The sequence below is a fragment of the Pipra filicauda genome, unplaced genomic scaffold, assembly GCF_003945595.2.
Source record: "Pipra filicauda isolate LSUMZ 115617 unplaced genomic scaffold, ASM394559v2 scaffold200_size1382263_pilon, whole genome shotgun sequence".
Taxonomy (NCBI): domain Eukaryota; kingdom Metazoa; phylum Chordata; class Aves; order Passeriformes; family Pipridae; genus Pipra; species Pipra filicauda.
Window position 1 is genome coordinate 812365 of NW_024104311.1, and position 22223 is coordinate 834587.

The window sequence follows — 22223 nt, forward strand, 5'->3', positions numbered from 1 at the left end:
CAAACCTTTCTTACTACACCTAAAATTGAAATACATGCCATTTTAGAAAGTACTCTTAGCTGTGGGAGAAAGTCCTGACCATGGAGAGAACTTTCCTGAAACTGCTGTAGCAGTTGGTTCTATTTTCTTCCCTCTATAACCTCAATTCAGTGACCTATTTATGATAAATTTTTGAATACATATTCTGTAATATTTTACATAAGTTGAAATTTAGTGTCTTACCTAATACACTTGTTTATGATAAATATATTATTTCCTGGTACTTCTTTCCTTGTTTTTTTTCTTATAAAGATTTTTGCCTGATGTGAGGCTTTATGTATTTTCCCCCCTGACAGCTGTATAAGTTCAATGAGCTTTTTGCAGGGTGGTTGACTGGTAGGAGATATAAACATGACAGGCTGGTTTGAAAAAAGATTCTGCTAGTATTTTCTTGTTGATAGGTGACACTGAAGTCTGCAGATCTGTATTTGAGGAAACAAGAAAATTTATTAACCAATGTGTTACATTTTCACTCAAAGTAAAACTATTCCTTGGTTTCTCTAGTTCAGAAAAAAAGAAATATATGAGTAGGAACTTTACTTTTTCAAGTGTATCAGAAATTCTTGCATAAAATATACAAAGAATTTGCTCTACTGGATTGATACAATTCCCAAACCAGAGTTTGAGACTATTTCATTACAGGTCAGACAGTTTAAGTGTAAAACTTCTTAAAGCACTTGACAGTATTATTTTTCACCATAGTCTTACATTCTTATGTTTATAGCACTGGCCATCACATAGAAATATTAAAGGATATTATAAATTATGCAATGGTCTTGCAGCACAAATACAAACCATGATAGCCTTTATAATACATAGTGCTCATCGGTTCATATTGGTGAGCTTTACAAATGGATCTAATTCAGAGCTTAAACTACTTTAGGACCTCTTTCCCCCTCCTGTGCTCCACAGATACCAACTGTTTTTTCTCTCAGATGTATAAAGTGACACAAATGTACCAGCACTCAGAACAAAACATTTAATATAGACCCTTTTGTCTCCAAAACACGAAAAAAAGTTCTCTATGAATGCTGTGCAGCTTGTAACATTTGATCATTATAATAAAAGCCTGCTTGATCTATATAAGGCAAATTTTCTTCTCTGTATATACCAGGCAGGATAGTGCTTCAGCAGTTAAAGCCATTGACCTGCTATAGCAACATTGACCTGCTATAGCAACATATGTAACAGGTCTGATTCTGTATCGCTTGTCAAAGTTTGGAAAATGTATAGAATCACAGAATATTCAGAGTTGGAAGGGATCCACAAGGATCTTGAAGTCCAACTCCCTAGTGAATGGCCCACACAGGGATTGAACCCACAACCTTGGCATTATTAGCACCAGACTCTAACCTACTGAGCCAGTCTCAGGGGCTGAGATTGGAGTTAATAGTAAGATGACAACAAAAAGAAATGTTTCATGTTATGTAATGTTTGGAATTTTTCATACAGATGACCAACATGAGCATAGAGGAAAGGTCACTTTGCATATATCTGGTTTATATGAGACATTTGAATGTGAAACTGTAGTCAGTGAGAAGGCGTAACTGAACAGTGGAAGAAATTACCTGTTGGGTGGATTCCTTACTCCAATCCTGACACAAACATGCTGTGAAACCACAGGCTCTTTGGAAGTCAATGTGATAACATATATGCTGGGCAGCCAAAGTGAGTCTCCACCTGGTTTACAGGGGTTTGTAAAGCTAAACAGTTCCATGGCATGTTCACAGATAAAAGTGAATTGCCTTAGCACTTCTGATCAATTAGCTAGAGCTAGAGCAAGCACCTGCAAAGTGTGAAGCCCATGCTAACACGAGACTGTTGCTCAGTGGCTCTGTGTCACTGGCCTCTACTATTCTGGGACATGTCAATCCTCATCTGAATTTTGAGATCTCCATCAGTAAATAATTCAGCTTTCTCTGATCATTAATTCCTTGATTGATCTCCTGAGAATAAAATTAGGTTGATTCTTTGGGTTCTGAGTTCAGTAAGTTATAAAGACAGTGACTGCTATGGTTGAAGCAGGCCAAAGAGACTCAATCACAATCCAAAAAATACCCTATATTTTTTTATTTTCTATTCCTCTGTGAACTTAATTTTATGAATGTCATGGCACCTAATCCTGTCTCATGGAAGTCAAAGAGCTGCTAAATAATTTTGTTGATCACAGTATCAATGAAGAGTTATACTGCAGATTTTGGAGGACCCAAACTCATTGAATATATCCGGTGGCCCTTCCTGTAAATTGGCACCCAGTGCCTTACACACATGCAGAAGATCTGGTTTTGGACTCAGTGGAGTACTGCCTACCTCCATCTGAGCAGAATGCTCTTCTGTGAATCCGTATCTGCTGGGCATCTTGATGTCACAAAGACCAGAAAATTATCAATTGTACTGTTTTAATATATAGTATCAGATTTAGAATTCACTTGCTGATGGATCTTGTGAGGCTTAGAGGCCGTGATCACTCTCTTAAAAAGGGACTAGGTCAGGAACATAAAACACTGGGCAATCTCCAATGTACAGAGCAGTGTGATTTTGGTATTACTAGGACTGCAATCATAAAATTTTATCAATTTAAAAACTGTGCAATTGTGAAACTATTAAAGTGCTTGTGGTAAGCAAGGTCAACTAATTAAAGAGCACACTATAGTGAAAAATAACAAGCTCTCTGGAACTGTTTATTGGCACAAATCAGATGGAATTGATAGAAAAAAGAAAATTACCAAGAGACTATAATACTAGTTTGTCTAAAAAAAATCAGATTTAAATAAAAGCAACAGAAGTCACACTGATTTTGTCAACCTGGAACTCTAAGATTTTAAAGATGAAAATTATTAAGATTGAGAAGCTTTTAACTTAAGAATGGAATTGGACTTGTGTTAGATAGAAGACACCAAATATAAATTGTTGTGACCTGCTATTTCACATATTTTAGGGAAAATGATTTAAAAGGGCTAATTGTATTCCCACTTCCTCAAACATTTTTCCTGAAAAGATTTATTTGCTGCCACTGTAACTAAAACTCATTTATATGATACGTCTCCCTATAGAAACAACTGTTGGATGAAATTAATATTAAAGCAAATGTTTATGTAGCTAATCATCAAATAAGGAAATCCAAATTTTAAGGACCCAACAGAGCTCACCTCAGCTGATGTCCACAAATTTTATTTTATATTCTTTTTTTTATGCATTTAGAACATACTACGAGCACCCAGGGAAGTGAAATGCTGACATGCTTTAGAGAAGGTTTTCTTAAACTGCCTTTACAATTTCATCTGGGTGCATCATCAGTGCATTTGAGATGAGGACAGGGTAAGAACACAGTACATCTTTGTGGTACCGTCAAAGGAAAGCTTCAACATGCAGTGTGGTATTTATGTTTCCTTTGTTTGGATCACCACCACCACCACGTTCCCAGCCGGCTGTGCTCAAGCACATCGGGTCCACTCACAGGCCACAGAGAGAGGGAAAAATCCCAGCCTTTATGTTCAGAGCTCAGAGAGCAGTCTGGAAGGTTAACTTTGCTTTCTGGCCCACTAACCTGAAAGAAACACCTCTGGCCAGTTGCTGAAAGGGCAGCCAGCTGACCACACAGGGTTTGGCGGTGGGATGAGAGGGCACAACTAAGCTCTTCCCCCTGAATTGACTCAGCTGCCTTCCCAACATCAAAGCCTTTGCAGCACTCCAGGGGTGCTCGCAGCCCTTTGAAACCACACACATTTCTCGTAAGCTTTTACAAATAAATAAATAATTCCTTAGCAGAGACCAAGCCTGGGAAAATATCAGACCCCAAAAGGGACTATTTCCACAAATTGTGTATCTATAAGTCAGTAGTTATGGTTACAGTTTTGTCAGGGCCTATTATAACAGACAGCACCAGAAATTTTCCTTTCCAATTATATTCTTTAGCAGATGGACAAAACCCCCAAACATTATAAAAACACCTATTTAATCTTTTTGGTAAGGTTCTAAGCATTAACCTCATTCTTTCACTAGCTAGGTGAATGGCAGGAAGACACCTTTTACATGCATGCATTTCTCATAAATGTACCATTAATTTAGTTGTTTCTTTGAATGTATGTTTCAAAAAGGAAAAAAAAATCACTGTTGACAGAAGTAAAACTTAAGGAGAATGTATGATAAATAAATAAAGCCTTTCTTCCCTGTAAAGAAAAAACCCCACAGAAAACATTTCACCAACTTTTGTCCCTCCTGTGACTGATTTTCAGTCCCCACAGGCCGAATGAGCACATACCATAAAAAACCCCAAACTCTGCAGTTTTGTCTAGAACTTTATGAAAATATCTTGTGCTGGGTGAGTTGCCAGAACAAACACAAAACTCCATAAAAGTCCAAGGGTGTGATCTTTTCATGAGGCTCAGGAGATAGCTATCAAGTGCCACAAAGGTATTACCTCTGAATAAATACCTGAATTCATGCAATATGTAAGAAAATAATTATCCTGGATGTAACTGGAAATTTTTAAGCATTGAAACTGCTAATTTCCTATATACAGCACACAATTTTCAGTGTCCAACTTCCAGAAAATAGCACTTGAAGAAATTTCCAGTCTAAATTGGTATTAGAATAATAATATTTCACAAAACCTACATGATTATGACTTATTACAATTAATAGAAATTGTATTTGTAGGCTAGAAATGATAATGTGAAGTATTACCTTCAAAAATATATACAATGTAGCCATCTTTAATGATTATACATCTGAAAATTTGTGCATGCATTACACAATGTATGCATTATTTATCTTTATTATTAATTTCAATTATTCACCGGAGATAAATAAATCTACAAAAATAAACTTTTGATTTATTTTATTATTACTATTTGACCATTTAATATAGCATTTACTGAACTTATGGAAAGCTGTAATTATGCCTTGGTTACTATTACTTGCAAAAATAATAAATATATTCTATTAAATGCAAACAGCAGAAGATAAAATTGCAGACACAAGTTTGAAGGGAGAAGATTGTATTTCTTGGTTTATATCTATCCAAAGACCAAGTATTATTTCATTTGAAGTTGATGAGAAATCGTTCATTTTCACTAAAAAAAAAATGATCTGACTGTTGAAGTCTTATGGATTAGTTCATCACTCTGCAAGTAAATGACAGAAACCCATAAAATTGATAAACACCAAAACTCACAAGCTTTATGGTTTCATAATGTTCAAATTTATCAAAAAAAGACATATAAAATAACATATCCATTTAATATAGTTGAGTGGTGTTGCTGGGGAAATATTAAGCTCTGATATTTTAATATTCATATGATTTCAGTATGGTTCATTATACTGGCCAAGTGATATTTATATTTTCAGTTACTGTAATTCTTTATGAAGCCCTTGTGAAGAACGAAATCAAAATTACAACTCCATTAGGAAACATTACAGTTGCATGGTGATATGCATTTTCAGACAGCCCATCATTTAGTAAAAATTTAAAAGAAAAACACATATGTGGAATGCCATATACATGTAAAGATCAAGGGCTCACACACATCCACAAAGTGGAGCACCAGCCTGCTTCTGATAAAGAGGAGAGTATTGCAGTGTGCAGACTTCTGAAAGTACAGTTGTCCTGCAGTGAGGAATTTGCAGAATCTGCAGGACCCTACAGGGATCAAGGAGGTTTGTGTTAACAATGCAGTACTGCTGCAGGACAAAGAAAAAATGCTCTCTTTTTCATCTTTATAAATATCAGGTTTAATAGGATAGAAGCAACTAAGCAAACAGCAACTCTATTTTTGTAGGAACAATATGTGCCATACATTTTCTACTTAAAAAGCTCATCATTTTAGTTTGCTTTCTCTTATTTTAGCAGTTTGCTGATTTTTTTAACATGTCGAGAATACCAAAATTGAAAGAGTATTCACTAACGACTTTAAAAATTACATTAAAATGCTGCACTAGATAAATAAATTGGTGCTCTCTGATATAAAAGGAGCATGCTAAGAGCTGGAAACAACTTTCTTCAGCAAGCTGATCCTCAGCTTTGAGGAATCTTAGATGAGTTCATGGAACATCACACATGTGCAGGACCCCAACTTGTTCAGGACGTACTACCATACTACATCTCAACAGCACCCAGAACCTTATTCCACTCTTTGGTATTACATGCATTTGTTATTGCTAGCAATGTTTTCTATTCTCAGAGCAAAACTCAACTTGCAACATTCATTAATTAATTGCAAATATTGCATCCTTATTTGTGACTATTTATTGAAACAATGCTTTCTCATTGGTTATCAATATCCTTTGGCTAAAACAGAAGCTCTCTTTCTGTCAAGTCAGAGAAGCATAAACCTTCAGACAGAAGTGAGAACATACTTTTTGGACACTTGATAAGGCTACATCAGCACCCCAGCACGTGCACACACCTGTAGATTATGTACAGGCAAACTGGGTGTAGGTTTCTGTGGTAGAAGACGACTGGTGCCCTGAGCCAGGAGCCAGAAGTGAAGGCAGATAGAGTGAAAAATTTTGTCCAGGAAAAAAGAAACCTTTGAAGTTTGGTCTTGAAAAACAAAAAGGAAAGTAAAAGAAGGAAAAATGGCATACAGTCAAGACTGTATTATCTGGAAAGTTCTTCAAAACTCAGTTTCTTCCCCTCCTCTGATAGTCCTTCATGTAAGTGTTTCCTGGCCAAGGCGAGGGCCAAGGGAAGAACACTTGAATCCAGACAATTTAGCTGATATTATTTCTTTCTACTGCGTTTTGGCAGACAACTTTGCTTCTCTCAAATCCCACAGACTGATAAGAAAAGTTAATTTCACAAATTTATTCTCTGAAAGACCAAGTCCAGTGGGAACACTGCATGAAAATGTTTGGCAAATAAATCTACTGTTTGGCTGATATTCAAAACTATACTGAAAGATGTTTGAACATTTTTTTCCAGCGTAGCAAATTTTTGCAGGAAAAAAGATAACAAATTCACTTATTTTTAGTTTAATTTCCTTGTTTTCCAGAGGTAGAACTATTTTTAAATACTATGTAATATCAACGTAATCAACTATAGATTAATAAAAACAAACCAGGGTAAAACAATAAATCTTTTCCCAACATATATATAATCTAAAATCACTCTGATAATATTGTAAGAGGTGGTCACTTTAACTATTTGTTTAGAACTTCAAAAGTATACTGAAAGAAATATATTTGCATTTGGTTTCAACACAAACTAATTATTTTTGAAATTAAAAAAAATCCTTTCATTAAAAATTAGCTGAAAAAGGGATTATTTTTCAGGATTAGAAATTAAAACCTTTCTTCAGAAATACCTCAAAACTTGTCCATCCTTGGTTTTATCTTATTTCAAGAGAGCTTAAGTGACTACCAGAGAGTGATGAGAATGCAAATTACAATCAGAAACTTATGTCAAAATTCTGCATATAATTACCAGTTGCTCGAATATCAGTAAAGAAGGAATGTGCCACACATCACATAAGTGGAGTATGAGTGTGGCACATGACTCTGAGTCCTGCACCACTGGCATACCATGAGGTATGTCCATACAGGACAAGTGACAAGCCCCCAAGAATCCCAGTAAAATTCAAAGGCAGAAATCTTCCACCTCCATACACAGTCTAGTCCAATGCTTATCTTCTCTCACAGTTAGAAAGCTTCCTTTAATAATATAACCGAAATCATCTCTGCTGCATTTTCAGCCCGTTATTTCTTGTCCTAGTGCCAAAGGACATGGAGAACAATTTCTTCTTTTCCTATTTGCAACAACCTTTTAAATATTTGAAGACAGCTATCATGTCTCCACTCAGTCTTCTCTAGACTAAACAAACACAGTTCTTTCAGTCTTTGCTCCTGGGTCATATTTGGAGACCTCTGATCATTTTGTTATTCTCCCCTGGATTCTTGCCAATGGATCCACATCTTTCCTGAAGTGCAGTGCCCAAAGCTAGACATGGTATTCCAGCTCAAGCCCCACCACTGCTCTCTGTACACTGCAAACAATTCATGTCTCTTATGCTTAGCATGCGTGTTAACACATCCTGGTATGCCTGCTTCCTTATCTGGGTATGACAGAAGTTACATATATCAGTTTGGATCCTCTACTGAGTTGCTCTTTGAGCAGAAATATTGCATTGTGAATCTGCAAGTGATTATTTCTCCCCCTTTGCACTTGTCCTTACGAACTCCATCAAACTTATCTCTGATCATTCCTTCTATCTCTCAGGGTTATTTTAATTACAATCTGTTATAGTTTGGCCCTGGTGGCAGCCAGGTACCACACAGCCATTTGCTTCCCCGCTCTCTGTGATGGGGGTGTGGAAATTCAGAAAGGTGAGAATGAGAAAACTCATGAGGTGAGATGAAGACAGTTAAGTAGTTAAAGAACTTGCAGTTTCAATGTCCAGTTCTACTACTTTAGGTCATGATTAATCAAATTTTCCAGCCTGCTAGCTTAGCAAAATCCTAGACAAAAAATGCAGAATATGGATGGAATAGTTGTACCTTCTATGGCAGTGGTTCCTACGTGTGCTGGTGGTGACCTCATTACAGGAATGACAAAGAGCTCCCATGAGCACATATGAATCGTCTGTGCAGCAGATCTAAGTAAGCCACATAGAATCTACTGTTTTATATCTAGCATTATCGATAGGACTCTGCAACTAATTCAGTTTTTAAATGTATGCAAGATAATATGTCTCAAACCCATAAAGGAAGTAAAGCAAGAACAGAAAGTTTTTTCCTGTAACTCATCTGACAGTTGAACAAAAGCAGTTGAGACAACATGCAAACCAAGACAATCTCATCCTCCAAATAATTCGCTTTAGACAACCAGCCATAACTTTAAAAGGTATGTAATATATACATGGACATATTTTTCCTCACAGCTGACAAAGATCTATTCTTGCTGGATATATCCTCACAAGACCTTTGGCAAAATGCTACTTACATTCTTACTGGTCTAGTTTAGTGCAATTTTGAAACTAATCTCTTGGTCATTCCATTGGGTGTACTTTTGGTTCCCACTGTGGAGAAGCCATTGGAGCATAGACTGTACTCTGTTTGGATGAAATACACTAAAAGATGTGATCAGTTCAGGGGAGCAGGCTGGAATGAGCCCAGAGCCCCAAGTATGTGTTGTGTGCATGGTGCTCTTGGCACCAGCTCATGCTCTGCAGATCCCTTTCCATTTGCCTGTGTTACTGACTTATAGACAGGGGCACAAGTCAGCATAGAGTCACTTCTGGCAGAGGTAGTGGGCTAGTGACGTAGGTATGGGACCCTTCTTTCAAATGGAATTATTACCTGCACTCAAATGACCTCAACTAAATGTAGCCAATTTTATAAGTTGCCTGTATTGGTACCTCATATGGCAACAGGAAGGAGGAAGATTACTTGCATCTTGGCATTTATTCCCTCATCTTGCAACCATTTACCCATATTTTACATAAAGTATCCTTGAGGCTTATTGAACTCTCCCAACCCACATAAGGCAAATTGTCTATTGTTTTGTTTTGGTTTTTTTGTTTAGGCAGACTAATAGCTATTGCATGAGACCAGTATGTAATCTAGGAATAGGTTATTAATTTCGGCAGAGTAGCTTAAGGAATGAAGTATTAATGAAGTAAATAGCAATGTTTAATCACATGGGAGTAAACACATCTGCATTTTCACAGACTGAAAGAATACATTTCCAGATAACTATATTTCAGTGATGAAAGACCACACTGAAACAGAAATTCCATGAGCTAATAACACACTGCAGTTCATGGAAAACAACTTGATACTCCCCATGGTTAAATACTACAAATAATGAAGACATGAGATGTGGAAGCCTAGTATTTGCATTTAAAAAAATTCTAAGCTCATTTCAACTACCTTAGACTTTTCAAATATTGAATCATTTTGGACTGTCCAGCTTTCTTTTTTAATCAACACAGGATATTGTTCAGTGAGTTTCAAGAATGACATTTGTTTTGCTGGCTTAGGAAAGTGGGGAATCCTTCCATTTGCCTTTAACAGTAAATGATAAATCCAATGCTGTCAACAGATTTGCTATACCTGGCAATGTGCAGATGAATAATGCTTTGATAAATAAAAGAGTTTTCTGTTCCAGTAATAACAAAGTGAGTGATCTTGTTGAAAAGAAAAGCCTGGCAAATGTGAAGGGTTACACAGATGCTCCCAAAAGGCTCGTTTCCCAAACAGTTGTATTAACCCACAATAAAAGTAATCTTAACATTAAAAATAATTCCTAGTTTTATCTTAAAATATGAAAATGTGAGTCCTCTCGCTGTGCCTCAACAGATTGAAATGTTTTAAGTGAAGGCAGAATACATTATTCTCTCTACTCTTGTTTTAGCTGTGTGCCACTGCAACACTCAGTAGTAACTCAGTGTGTGCCAAACACGAATATTTTTAAGTGTCATTTGAGTTTTAAAGGCTACAGTAAGTGATGGGAACACAATTGTCTTGGGAATCTACAAATAACTTTAAAAAAGCTCATAAATCTGGCTTTCATGGTTTGGTTTTCAACAGCTTTATGAAATATGTCAAAGCTTGAACACAGTGAGTTAGTTTTCCTTCAAATTTTTTAGGCTTGACTTTTCTCAATCTTTTTTTTTATATGCTGCCATGAGACAAATAAAAAGGACTTCACTTTAAAAAAATCAGGCATCAGCATATTAGGTTTTTTTAAAGTTGCTTTCTTATTTTATTTTTTTTTTTTTTGCATCAGCAGAGGAAAAACTAAGTAGGGCAGCCTAAAGTATTCCCTCATCAACAAAAACATAAAATGTTTCTGTTCAGCACCCAATATATTACAACATAACAGACCACATATTAATGAAAAAGTCATGTATAATTAAAAACTGTTTTTTCTTCAATTGTTTAAAAAAGACGCATGGCAATGATGAAGCAGAGCAGAAACCTGGAGAGCTGCATTCAGAAGTTCCATGCAAACCTCTCTACTTACAGGGAAACACATGCATCATCATCATCATCATGGCTGGGCTTCGCGAATGAAGATTTGGGAAGGCTCTATCCACATTTGCTACAGGCACGCTGGTGGCTTATGAGGCCAATACGTGACAGACATATCTGATTGCAAAAGGCACAGCAGAAAGACTCCTTAGATGGTGTATTCTGCATATATTACAGGGAAACACATGCACTACACTTATAATTAGCAGGAAACACTTGGCTTTTAAAATATGAACTAAAGGTTCAGTTGAAATTCAGTGTTCAACAGAGAAAAGTCTTTAAAAATATCTGAGAATTACAAAAATAAATCGTCTCAGAGATTACCTGGCATCACAAAACTGGATGTCACTGCTGTGGAATGCTGCCAACTGCAAGACTAGACCTGGTTGGAGTTGCTTTCAGAAACTCCAGAAAGAACTGCTGACACGATCAACTCTGCTCTACAACTTCCCTGAGCAGTACTGCTTGGCAGGAATACTTCTTTATGCATCATAACTTCTCTTCTTCACTTAATCTATATCACAAACTGGAAGAAAAGATCCCATAGGAAGCATGGAAAGCAAAGTAATTTAATCCTTCAGCACTAGGAGTAGCAAGTGGAATTGCCAGCACATACACAACACAAAAAACCCCAGGTGTTTAAATATTTGACCAGGTGCTTTTTGTCAATTATGTTTTAAAATTACCAGTACTCAAGAAAAGTTTGTTGGAGAACACCACTTTCTTCATTTTGATATCTCAGTTGTTGCTGTGAGTAAGAAAAAATTTGGAACATGTCTTATTTAGAATAGAATTGTATTCCTGATTAGGATTTTAAACGCATTTGGGATTTCAACATGTAATACCTTTTCTACTTTTCATCACTTATTTCTAGTTTAGCTCTTTTTAGTGACAGAGATAATGAAACAATATTAATTTGACTTATTTTATATTTGCATGTGATCTTGCAGAAACTATTTTAATGAAGATAAAATAAAAGGATGACTCTACAGGTGAAGCTATTGAAGTGTAAATCTGAAGTGGCAATGCAAAATCAATTCACAAAAAATTCCAGTTCTGTTTACTGAAAATGTAATGGTGATCTACTAAAAAACTTTTTTTAAAAAAAGAAATATTCTTGTAAATTCCTTCTGGAATTTGGTTTTGTTTTAAATTTGAGCCTGCCAGCTATGATACAGTTAAATACAGAGAAATAGGCAGACTTATTATGGTAGTGGACTTTCAGTGACTTCTTATGCTAGCTGGGCAAAGTTTGTAGGGTCAAGCTGCTGACCCTGTCCTCCTTTCTTAGTTCCTTTCCTGTATTCCTACCATTCTTCATCTAAGAATGGTGCAGGACAGAGAGGCAACTACTTTCTAGTCTGTCTGGATTTTTCCTGAAGTGCTTTAACTTTAGTGAAAGCAAAAAGCCTTTTCAAGAGGTAATCCTTGCATAAGCAAGCAGTTGCAATTTGAAAACCAAAGGATACTAAGCCGATACTGTACATAAAATATGAGCAACTGGGATTTGAGCTTAAATGCAAGATAAATACTCTGAAGCACAGAAACAGTCATGATCTACAAGCAAGATTACTAGTTATTTTCTAGTCAAGCATCTGGATAGCTTAGATAAAATACAAATGCTCAGTAACTCCTCTCCTGCAAACTAGTTTTCTAGTAAAAGTGTGTAAATAAATATTTTCTATATCTGGCTCTGTCCAGAATTCCCACTAAAATCAGTAGGAATAAGGTGAGTGTATCAGGAATACAGCTTTAGTCCTATAACAGTGTAAACTACCATGATGTAACAGAAGGTACTGTTGCTTGCACACATACTATACTAAAGTATATACACAGAGAATAAGGAAAAAGAACCTAATACAGCTATCCCTGCATAAGGGCAAAAGTTTAAAAATGCACACTCTGTGCACTCGTGTCTGTTTTTATTTTAAAATTCTATTAACTTTAAAATTGAGGAGCTAACATGATAATTTTAATGCTATCCATGGAATTTTTTCTCAAAATTGCATTATCGGTTAAAGTGCTAATGCATTTGTCCTTATGCTATGGACTGGTACTGGGAGAGCTATAAAACCATCATTGCTCAGACTGTTGATGGAGGAAAGAACTTACTGCACAACACTGGAATACTCCTGGGGTTAAACAGAGGAACAGTAATGATGGGATTTGGAGGGAATTCAATAAAATCCTTCTCATTCAAAGATGGCCAGTGTCATGCAGACTTTGAAGGAAGGGAAAAGCTAAGTTGTGCAAGAGAAGATATTCACATAAACTCCAAACTGTTTTTTAAAGATTTCACGGTTAAACAAAACTACATGGTATCATCACACTCTGTTCTGCTATATAACAGACCTCTTATTACAAACAAATATGACAATTAAACATTAAATAATCCCATACTAAAAACAGTAGTTTTATCAATTACAACCTTATCACAGCTGATTACTTTTCCAGTTTGCAGTAAAGCTGAAATCAGGTATGAGATGACTAGAAGAAGGAAAAATAAGAGTACTTTGAGTAAGTAAGTTTTATATTATTTCATAAATGAAATTAACACATCAGGTTTCTTCTGCTCATTAAAAGCTGAATATATTCACTCAGACACACTCTGGTAGTGCCAGCATGAGATAGTCACAAAGCATGCACATCAGGGTGACAGCTAAAAAGCAACAGAGAGCTTTGCACATAATCTAAAACTAAATCTGTTTGTAATTTCCTTCCCTTTGTTAATTGAAGATTAAAACTAAATCAAGGGGAAACCTTCTATGAGGCTACTTCCAACAACAGATGACTCAACTAGCACCTGAGAATTTGTTGTGCTTGTGTGTACTGAGGTTCTGAACTTCCTGTTTCAATAAAATACCAAACAAGTTGTGTTTCCTTTACAAATAAGCTATTACATCAAACTCCGTTCCTATAATTTCAGTTTTTGTCCACATTCCAACATTTTCTTTGGCAAATGTAGAAACATTCTAATTAAAGAGAAGAGAAAAACAAGCATCATTCATCATGGTAAGAATGAATGCTCAAGAGAACATCCTTACTGGTTACTTTGTTCATTCAGTTTAATTTGGCTTTTTAAGTGCACTTAATTATGGAATGCAGTTCTCTGAGATGAAACATGGATAACAGCATTTCCACTAATAGTGTCTCATGAAAGATATTAAAGGTAATAATCAATTACTCTAATGCCACGCAAATGTAATACAACCTTGTGAAGTGATTCAAAAATATTTTTAGAATACTTGTAATACACTATTCTCTGACATATAATTGAATTTTTTTTTAATGAAAATATTCCTATGTTTTCCTCAACATGATTTACAAGATAAGAGCAATAAGAATCCTTTACAATGTCCTCTTTCCTTAGTTTTCAGTTTTTGTTAATGTTTAGATTCCGTATGAAAGACTTCTGTCTACTTCATTTGCAATTACCATGAGAAAGACAAATTCCCATGAAAAATTAAACACCAGACCTGCAAACACAACATAATATAATTGTCTGGTTAGGTACAATACAGCCTATATTTGACAATGTATGTGGTTTCTTTCCTAAATTCATTTAATCATACAAATGGAAGTGCTGATTTACCAAGGCAGAAGTTCAAACTTAAAATAACATTATAATAGGAGTTATAATTAGTCAGACAAATGTAATTTTGAGTAACTAAAGTAACTGTTGCTAACAGGTGTTCATGTGCACATTGTATCTTTGTGGAAAACACTGCTTCTTTTTCTTATAAACTAAAGGTAAGTTCTCCAGTATATGCAGTTAAAATCCTAGCCAGCTGCTCAGGCTTTTTTTCTAGACAAATCTGAAATGCAGTAGAAAAAACATGCACTGTAAATGGTTGAAGCCAATAGAGGATGTGGAAAACTTCTGATAAAAGAACCACTACTACTTCTGCAACACCCTCCAAAGACAGCATGAAAATAGAAATAGTCCAGTTAATCTTGGAAAAATCCTAAATTTGAGAAATGATCTCACCAAAAAAGGAGAATGATTTGTGGGTGTTGGTTGAGAATAAGCCAGCAGCTCCAGAACACTGGTGTCATGCTCTAGGGGAAAGCACACAATAGGAGATTGGATGGCATTGTGTGCCTGCAGCCCAGAAAACCAAGAAAGCCAACCATAACATGGGGTGCATCAAAAGCAATGTGACCAGCAGGTTGAGGGAAGTGACTCTGCCCCTCTCCTCTGCTCTCATAAGACCCCACCTGGAGTGCTGCATCCAGCTCTGGGTCCCCCAGCATAAGAAGGACATGGATCTTTTGGAGCAATTCCAGAGGAGGCCACAAAGATGATCAAAGGGCTGGAGCACCTCTCCAGCGAAGATAGGCTGAGAGAACTCACGTTGTTCAGCCTGGGAGAAGGCTCCTGGGAGATCTCAGAGCACCTTCCAGTACCCACAGGGGGCTTACAAGAAAGCTGGGGAGAGACTTTTTACAAGGGCAGTAGTGATAGGACAAGAAGGAATGGCATTAAGCTGAACAAGGGCAGGTTTAAATTAGATATTAGGAACAAATTCTTTACTGTGAGGGTGATGAGACACTGAAACAGGTTGCTCAGAGAAGTTGTGGATGCTTCATCCCTGGGAGTGTTCAAGGCCAGGTTGGATGGGGCTCTGAGCAACCTGGTCTAATGGAAGGAAGTGTCCCTGTCCATGCTGGAGGGGGTTGAAGCTCGATGACCTCTAAGGTCTCTTCCAACCCAAAACATTCTATGATTTATGATTCTATAAATATCAGGAAAAAACCACAATAACCTAAGAAGAAACATTGTTGAACTTCATGTCAGATGAACCACTGTGTGTCCTTCAGCATCTCCTACGTGAGCAACCAGCTCAATCTACTTCAGATGTTTCAGACACTTAAAATGTACCTTGATTCGGGAAGGAATCTATGAGGCTAGGCAAAACTTTTGTTATATCAGTAAAATTTTGGGACAAGTTTTTCAGTTTTAACATGCTAGCAAGGACCCCTTTAAGCTAATTCTGCAATGTTTATTTCCTTCCATTTTAGGGAGTTAAAAGTTAGTGCTACACAAAATTTTTACACTTTTTCCCTGGATTGCCCAAAACTAACAAGTTTAAAAGTTAGATATTAATTAACAGTTACTGTTAAAACAGCCAACAAAAATCCACCCCATTCAGACTACCTATAAAATTCCCATCCCTCAGGCATATTCCCAATAAACTTCTCTCTCTACAATAGATTTAAAAGTAGGCATGCCATACAGCAAAGACTTTTGAGGGTCAGCAGAATCAGGCTGCCTCAAATAAGCTCCACAGGTAAAAGTCTGTCATGTCAACCACTGCCAGAGTTTTCTGCTTGAAATGAAGTTGATAAAGCCCCAGGCCACAAATAAATCTGGTAGGATGCAATATGGGTAAAATGTGACCTTTCAGTCAGACTGGGAAAAAAAAAGGATGGAAGTATTCCTCTGTAGCTTAAAAGGTCCCTAGTGCAGACACTATCTTTTGTTTTGAATTTGTACAATGCATTTGGATGCAAAGTCTGGTTTTATATTCAGTGGAAAATAATGAATAAATACTACCTTTGTAATAGTAATATACTAACTAGCAAAGTGAGGCTCTTTCATGATTGCAGCCTCTGGGACCAACTTTGGGCAAATATTAAATAATACTTTTTTAAAATTATGAATTTAGATGATCTTTTAAATACTTCTGATAAATAACTTAAATACAAGAATATAAATCGCTGTAAGAAAAACATGACAGTGGAACTTCTTTTCTTTGAAAAATCCCCCAAGGTCTACAATATCATCAACACATAATAATAGAATCTCATCAACACATAATAAATCACAAAACAGTAATAACAAGTACAGAAGTATGTCTATATATAAAAATATATACCCACAAGAAAAAGAAATTAAAAAAATGCAAAATAAATCAGCTGAAGTTGGAATTTGGTTCGGCAACTATCTTATGAATACATTTCAAAATTGAATTTTTTTTCGAGCAAAGGTATGGGAATTAGAAATCAAAGGAGCCCATTGTATCAGTGAAACTAAGATTAGCAGGATGAGATTTGGCATAGGTTCATGGAGTATTTTCTCCGTATTATCTGTGAATTACTTCAGCCTCGATTTTGGAGGACAGAATGCTGCCGTTAAGACTGTGCCTTAGACAAACGAAAGTGTCTGAGAAGGGGAGCTGTATCAGCTAAAATATACATTCTAATGCTCTCAGGAGATGTAATTGAGAATTCCATTCATAAAAATACCTTATCTGGTCTGTAGGCCGTGATCCTACACTGTAGAAACCTTGTCATGGACTTGAGTTTCATATGCTCTTCCAAGAACATGAATAGAGTTGCAATACAACCTTTTGCCTATAAATAAATGAAAAAACAGCAAGGAATTTATTAAAAATAAGGGAACTATAATTAAATTACTAAGATTCACTTTTGCTGGAACCATTGCATGACACTGTTTTGAGGGAGTCAGATTTACAACTAATTTTATTGTCTGGATATAGTGTACTACAATTATAATAAACAAAAGCCAACAAGAACATCTCAACAGCTGTCTCCACTAAAACTGCTAGACTAGAAATTTTACCTTCCCAACATAAAGAATCTCCACAAAGTTGCACCATATTTTGGCTTATTCAGCTATTCCATCTAGAACTATTTAAAATAAATTATAATGATAAGGGTACATAATCCAATAAATTTTTCCTCTTATAAAACAACATTTCTTGATAAACACATTTTACTGCGCTACATAGAAGTAGTTCTTTACAATTTCACCTTTGAAATAAATGGAATGTATTTTGGACTGACAGCATTTTAACCATTACAGATAAACACTGCATAGAAGCCTGATTTACTGTTATGCAATAAAATATACATGAGCAATATCCTTCCACCATAACAAGTGTGAGATTCAAGCAATACAAAGCATGATTGCTGAAGCTTTAGGTATATAGGCCCCATGGTGCTTGAATGGCTTAACCAACAAAAAAATCATTGATGTGCAGAAACCAGGAGGTTTTTTAGCACATATTGGTCTCATGAATCACTCACTCTTCCATTTCATTCATATAAGAAAGATGGAACACTAATTTTTCTGCATTACCATCTATACATACAATGTTTCACTCATGAAATACTGAACATGTACAGAGAAAACTTTTTTACTGAAGGATAAAAGTATTTAGATGGCAGTGACTAAAACAACCATGATTTTTCTAGGCATTAGGATAATATATATTACTTATCCCAAGAAAAGAAATATTAAAGCTAAAAGCTGATTATTAACATTAAACACTTTTGCAAAGCGTATGCGACCATCTGCCAGCAAGCTTGTAATGAATCATACAGGCAAACACAATCACAATGTAACATCACTAGAAGAGAAAAAATCCACAAAGGCACATAAACTCGATCAGTTTTTTTTCTACCATGGAAAAAAGACCAGAGTAAAACTCTGTGTTTTTTAATGATAGTACAGTTTTCCCAAATGCTGATTTTCTAGAAGTGCAAGGTTACAGTTAAGATGATAATGTAAAAGTAGAATGTGTTACAATTGCAGCAAACCAGAATTCTACCAAAACTACATCAACAGAACAACAGAAACCTCTGTTTCTCTTAGCAATGAATATTGGCTGCAAAGATGACTGGGCCTGACTCTGCTCTTCTTATTACCTATATATTAAGTTCAGCTTCCTTACTGCAGGCTTGCTTGCTCTTCTGGTACCTTGTTATCACAGTATTTCCCATATAAGTATATGGAAACACATCCTAGTGTTTCTTTTCATTTAAGGATCATGTCCTCTCAAGAAACTTGGAACAAAACCCAAAAGTAAACAAACAAAAACTGCAGTTTAGGTTTATGAAATGTATTCTATGTTTATATTGCACAGAAAATTCTCGGCTGGAATCAGCCATCCTGTCAACACTTAGCACCTTCTTTTAGCAAAAAAATTTACATTCACTCATTTTTCATTTCCATGTTGTCCAAACCAATTAAATGCAGAGAGAAAACTGGTGTCATACATCAAAATTGCAAGCAAAGTAACCAGCGAAAAGTTTGTGACCAAAGTGTATGGAAGGCATCAGGATCCTACTAGTGAGATATATGAGGTCATCATGGTGTAAGCAAGACTACAGAGTGGTAAAAAGGAATTACAGACAATGATTTTTATACCAGAGAATTAGCTATGTAGCTACAACAGAATTCTTTTTAGCAGCTAGTGTGGTGCTAAAGGTTATTTGTAAGTCATTGCAGGACATGACCCTGTGCTCAAGTGCATATATAAGGACATCAGCCAGAGAAACCACACAGGTATGTGGGGGTCCTTCCCAGAATGGGTTCCTGAGCAATAATCAGATGTGCCCATAAAGTCCAACAGGTTTTGGAACTCATCTTGGCTATTTTGTCTGCATAGGCTATGTATGTCTGAATGTACTACATCTTAAAAAACAACTTTTGGATAAAATTGGCCTTTTGACTCAGAATGCCTTTGTAAACTAACATTTAAAGGACACAGTCCACAAAAAAATGACACTATGTCTTCCTCCTTCCAGTTTGAGCCAATTTCCCTGGTATGGAAGCAGGATGTACTTCAAGTTCTCATGTCTTCACTGGTAATAAAGGATAAAATTAGTGCCAGGCTCAACAATCTATCTTTATTAAATAAAAATAGTAATTTACGTTCTCATCCTGAATATATGAAAGTTCCTTTCTTTCTTGTCTGTAGCAATGTATCAAATTAATATAGGGATTATTCTGAGTTTCACAGATGTAACACAGGAAAACTAACAGCGGTAGAGTATCAGAATATTGGAGAAGCAGCATATGACTTGCAGAAAGTGATGGCCTGTTAGTACCTTTTTTGACCTAGTACATAAAGTGAGACAATGCCAAGTAGGTGATTTATGCCATCTATTGTAATGTAGTTAATATTTAAACCATTATAAATGAAGGTAAATATTCTCATGATTCCTTCTGTTAGACTGGGAGTTGAAGTGCTTAAAAAAAATCCTCCACATGAATTAGCCTGCATATTATAAAAGTTCTACTAACAGCCACAGTATGTTTTAGTAAGTGAAACCTGTGACTGTGGATCATACTGTAGGCAGGACACCCAATTCCAATTTAATTTGAAGTTTTCCACAGCATCAAAGGTATTGAGAGGACTTGTTTCTCACTGGGTTTAACAGTACTAGATGTATAAATAGATACAAGAAAAGAAAGTCTCAAAAGCAAAGTCAAATAAGTTGATGTTATCAGTATTTACTTTCACATTTTGGAGATGTGAAAGGAAGGTCTTACAATGGGACTTTCAGGGGAATTCAGATGTCTAGGACTGCTAACTGAACTGCACAGAAATCAGGATCCTGGCTTCCAAAATCATGCTAAAAAATTATGTTTTTTATTTATTTGCTGCATTCTATTGCCATTTTGCAGAGTAAAATTTTCATGCTTCTGTAACCATGAGGAATAGAACTATTTCCCCAAAATTGAAACAATATTTTTTTTCTTAATCTAATTAGTTCACAATCTAGGATGTAGCAGACCAAAATGGCTGAGTAACCTAAGAATTGGCAACACTAGTATGGCTCAAAACAAGGTAAGACTTAATTTTTACCCCAAAACTGTTTAGCAAATTTATAACATCTGCCATTTACATTTCAAATACGATCTAAATTACTCATGCATGTAACATATTGAAATGCTCTTATGCTTTTCCAAGCTAATAGATCAGAGATACATTCTTACCTAAAGATACAAAGGGAGACATACTAGGATTTTTGGAAGACTCTAAGCCTACACTGAGAACCTCTGAAAATCTGTCATTCATTTATGCATATTAAACATTTTAAAGTTTTGACCACAAAGGATTTTAAAGTACAGAATACATGGCTATTCCAGCTCAGATACATTGTTAGAAGGTGACTGTAACAGCTGAGACCAGAGTAGAATATAAAAATTAGAAACAGAATAAGGATTTAGAAATCATTTATTCCTCTGGTTTTATTCTCTTGCCTGTATCTTTTCTTTCTGCTGAGCTTGGCAGGTGTCCCATGTACCAGGGGATGTCCAATATTACACAGTCAAGTCTTGTGTCTCATATGAAAAGCATATGGAACATGGCTTTCCACATATTTTCATTGAAAGCAGGCTGTTTTTCAGATGCCTAGTAAGCTGGGAAAATGGCACAGTGCATACATGGATAAAATCTGCATGTACAGCAGATGCAGTACCAGCTACAGTGTATTTGATGTCCATGTGCAGAGCTGTTACACAGTCCCAAACTGTCCCAAAATTCAACATTTAGTATTTAGGATTCACAACTCTACTTTTATAACAGAAGATTAACTAAAAAAAGAATAATTAAAAAAAAAAAAGGACAAGATAAGAAACCCCCTCTCCCTTATTTCTAATCCTGAACACCTTCCATTCTGTTTGCCTTCTTACTTAATTCCCCTAGCTGTAATATGGGGCAGTACTTACTACACCATCTGCCAATTCATTGTTTGGGAACAGGTGCTCCTTCTGACATGAAAGAGGCAGAAAAGAGATGGAATTTGATGATCAAACATTTAATGAATTTATGAACATTGAGAAATCAATGAAAGGGAACCAAGTTTCACATAGTGCAAAGCCTGACTCTCATTTGGACCAGCCATGAAAACCAATATTTTAAATAGTGGTGACACCTCTTGAAAATGCTTCCAAATGTTTAACTAGTCCAATGAATGTTTGGTGAGAAATCTGTACCTTTAAAAAAAAAATTCTCACTGTATAAAACTAATGCAAATGGCAACTGTTTGAGGATTCACACATTCTGGTTTATTTTTTAAAATACACTTATATGTTGCAAATAAAGACAGTTCTTGGCCTCTCTTCATGTCATTAACAGCTTTAAAAGCCTTGGGCCATCCTCTCTAAGCAGTCACAGGGTATCTGCAAATTACAATAATGGAGAACAGACCCACATTTTGTTTACTTCAGCAGCTTCTAACCACTTCGCACGATAGACACATCAGAAAAAGGTTTTGATTGATACAAGAAAAGTCTAAATGAGAAGCCCCTAGATTGCCTTTAAAGCATCACTTTTTTCTTAGTCCTGCAGGCTATCAGTTTATTGAAATAGCTATCTTAAAAGTATGTGTTATTTTTCTTTATTGGGTGTACTGCAGTCTTAAACTGTGGGCCAGCAGAGTTAGGTCAGAGG

At 35.9% G+C, this 22223-nt stretch overlaps 1 protein-coding gene across 1 annotated transcript in view; it reads right to left on the bottom strand.

Moving 5' to 3' along the window:
• Positions 1-225: 225 nt before the first annotated feature.
• Positions 226-22223, bottom strand: part of MCPH1 (microcephalin 1) — a 120702-nt gene continuing 98704 nt past the window's right edge. Inside the window, exons 14-15 of the mRNA XM_039380774.1 lie at positions 17263-17370; positions 226-461 (exon numbers count right to left, since the gene is read on the bottom strand). Coding sequence (XP_039236708.1) covers positions 420-461; positions 17263-17370 — 150 coding nt within the window. The 3' untranslated portion in view covers positions 226-419. The remainder of the gene's footprint in view (positions 462-17262; positions 17371-22223) is intronic.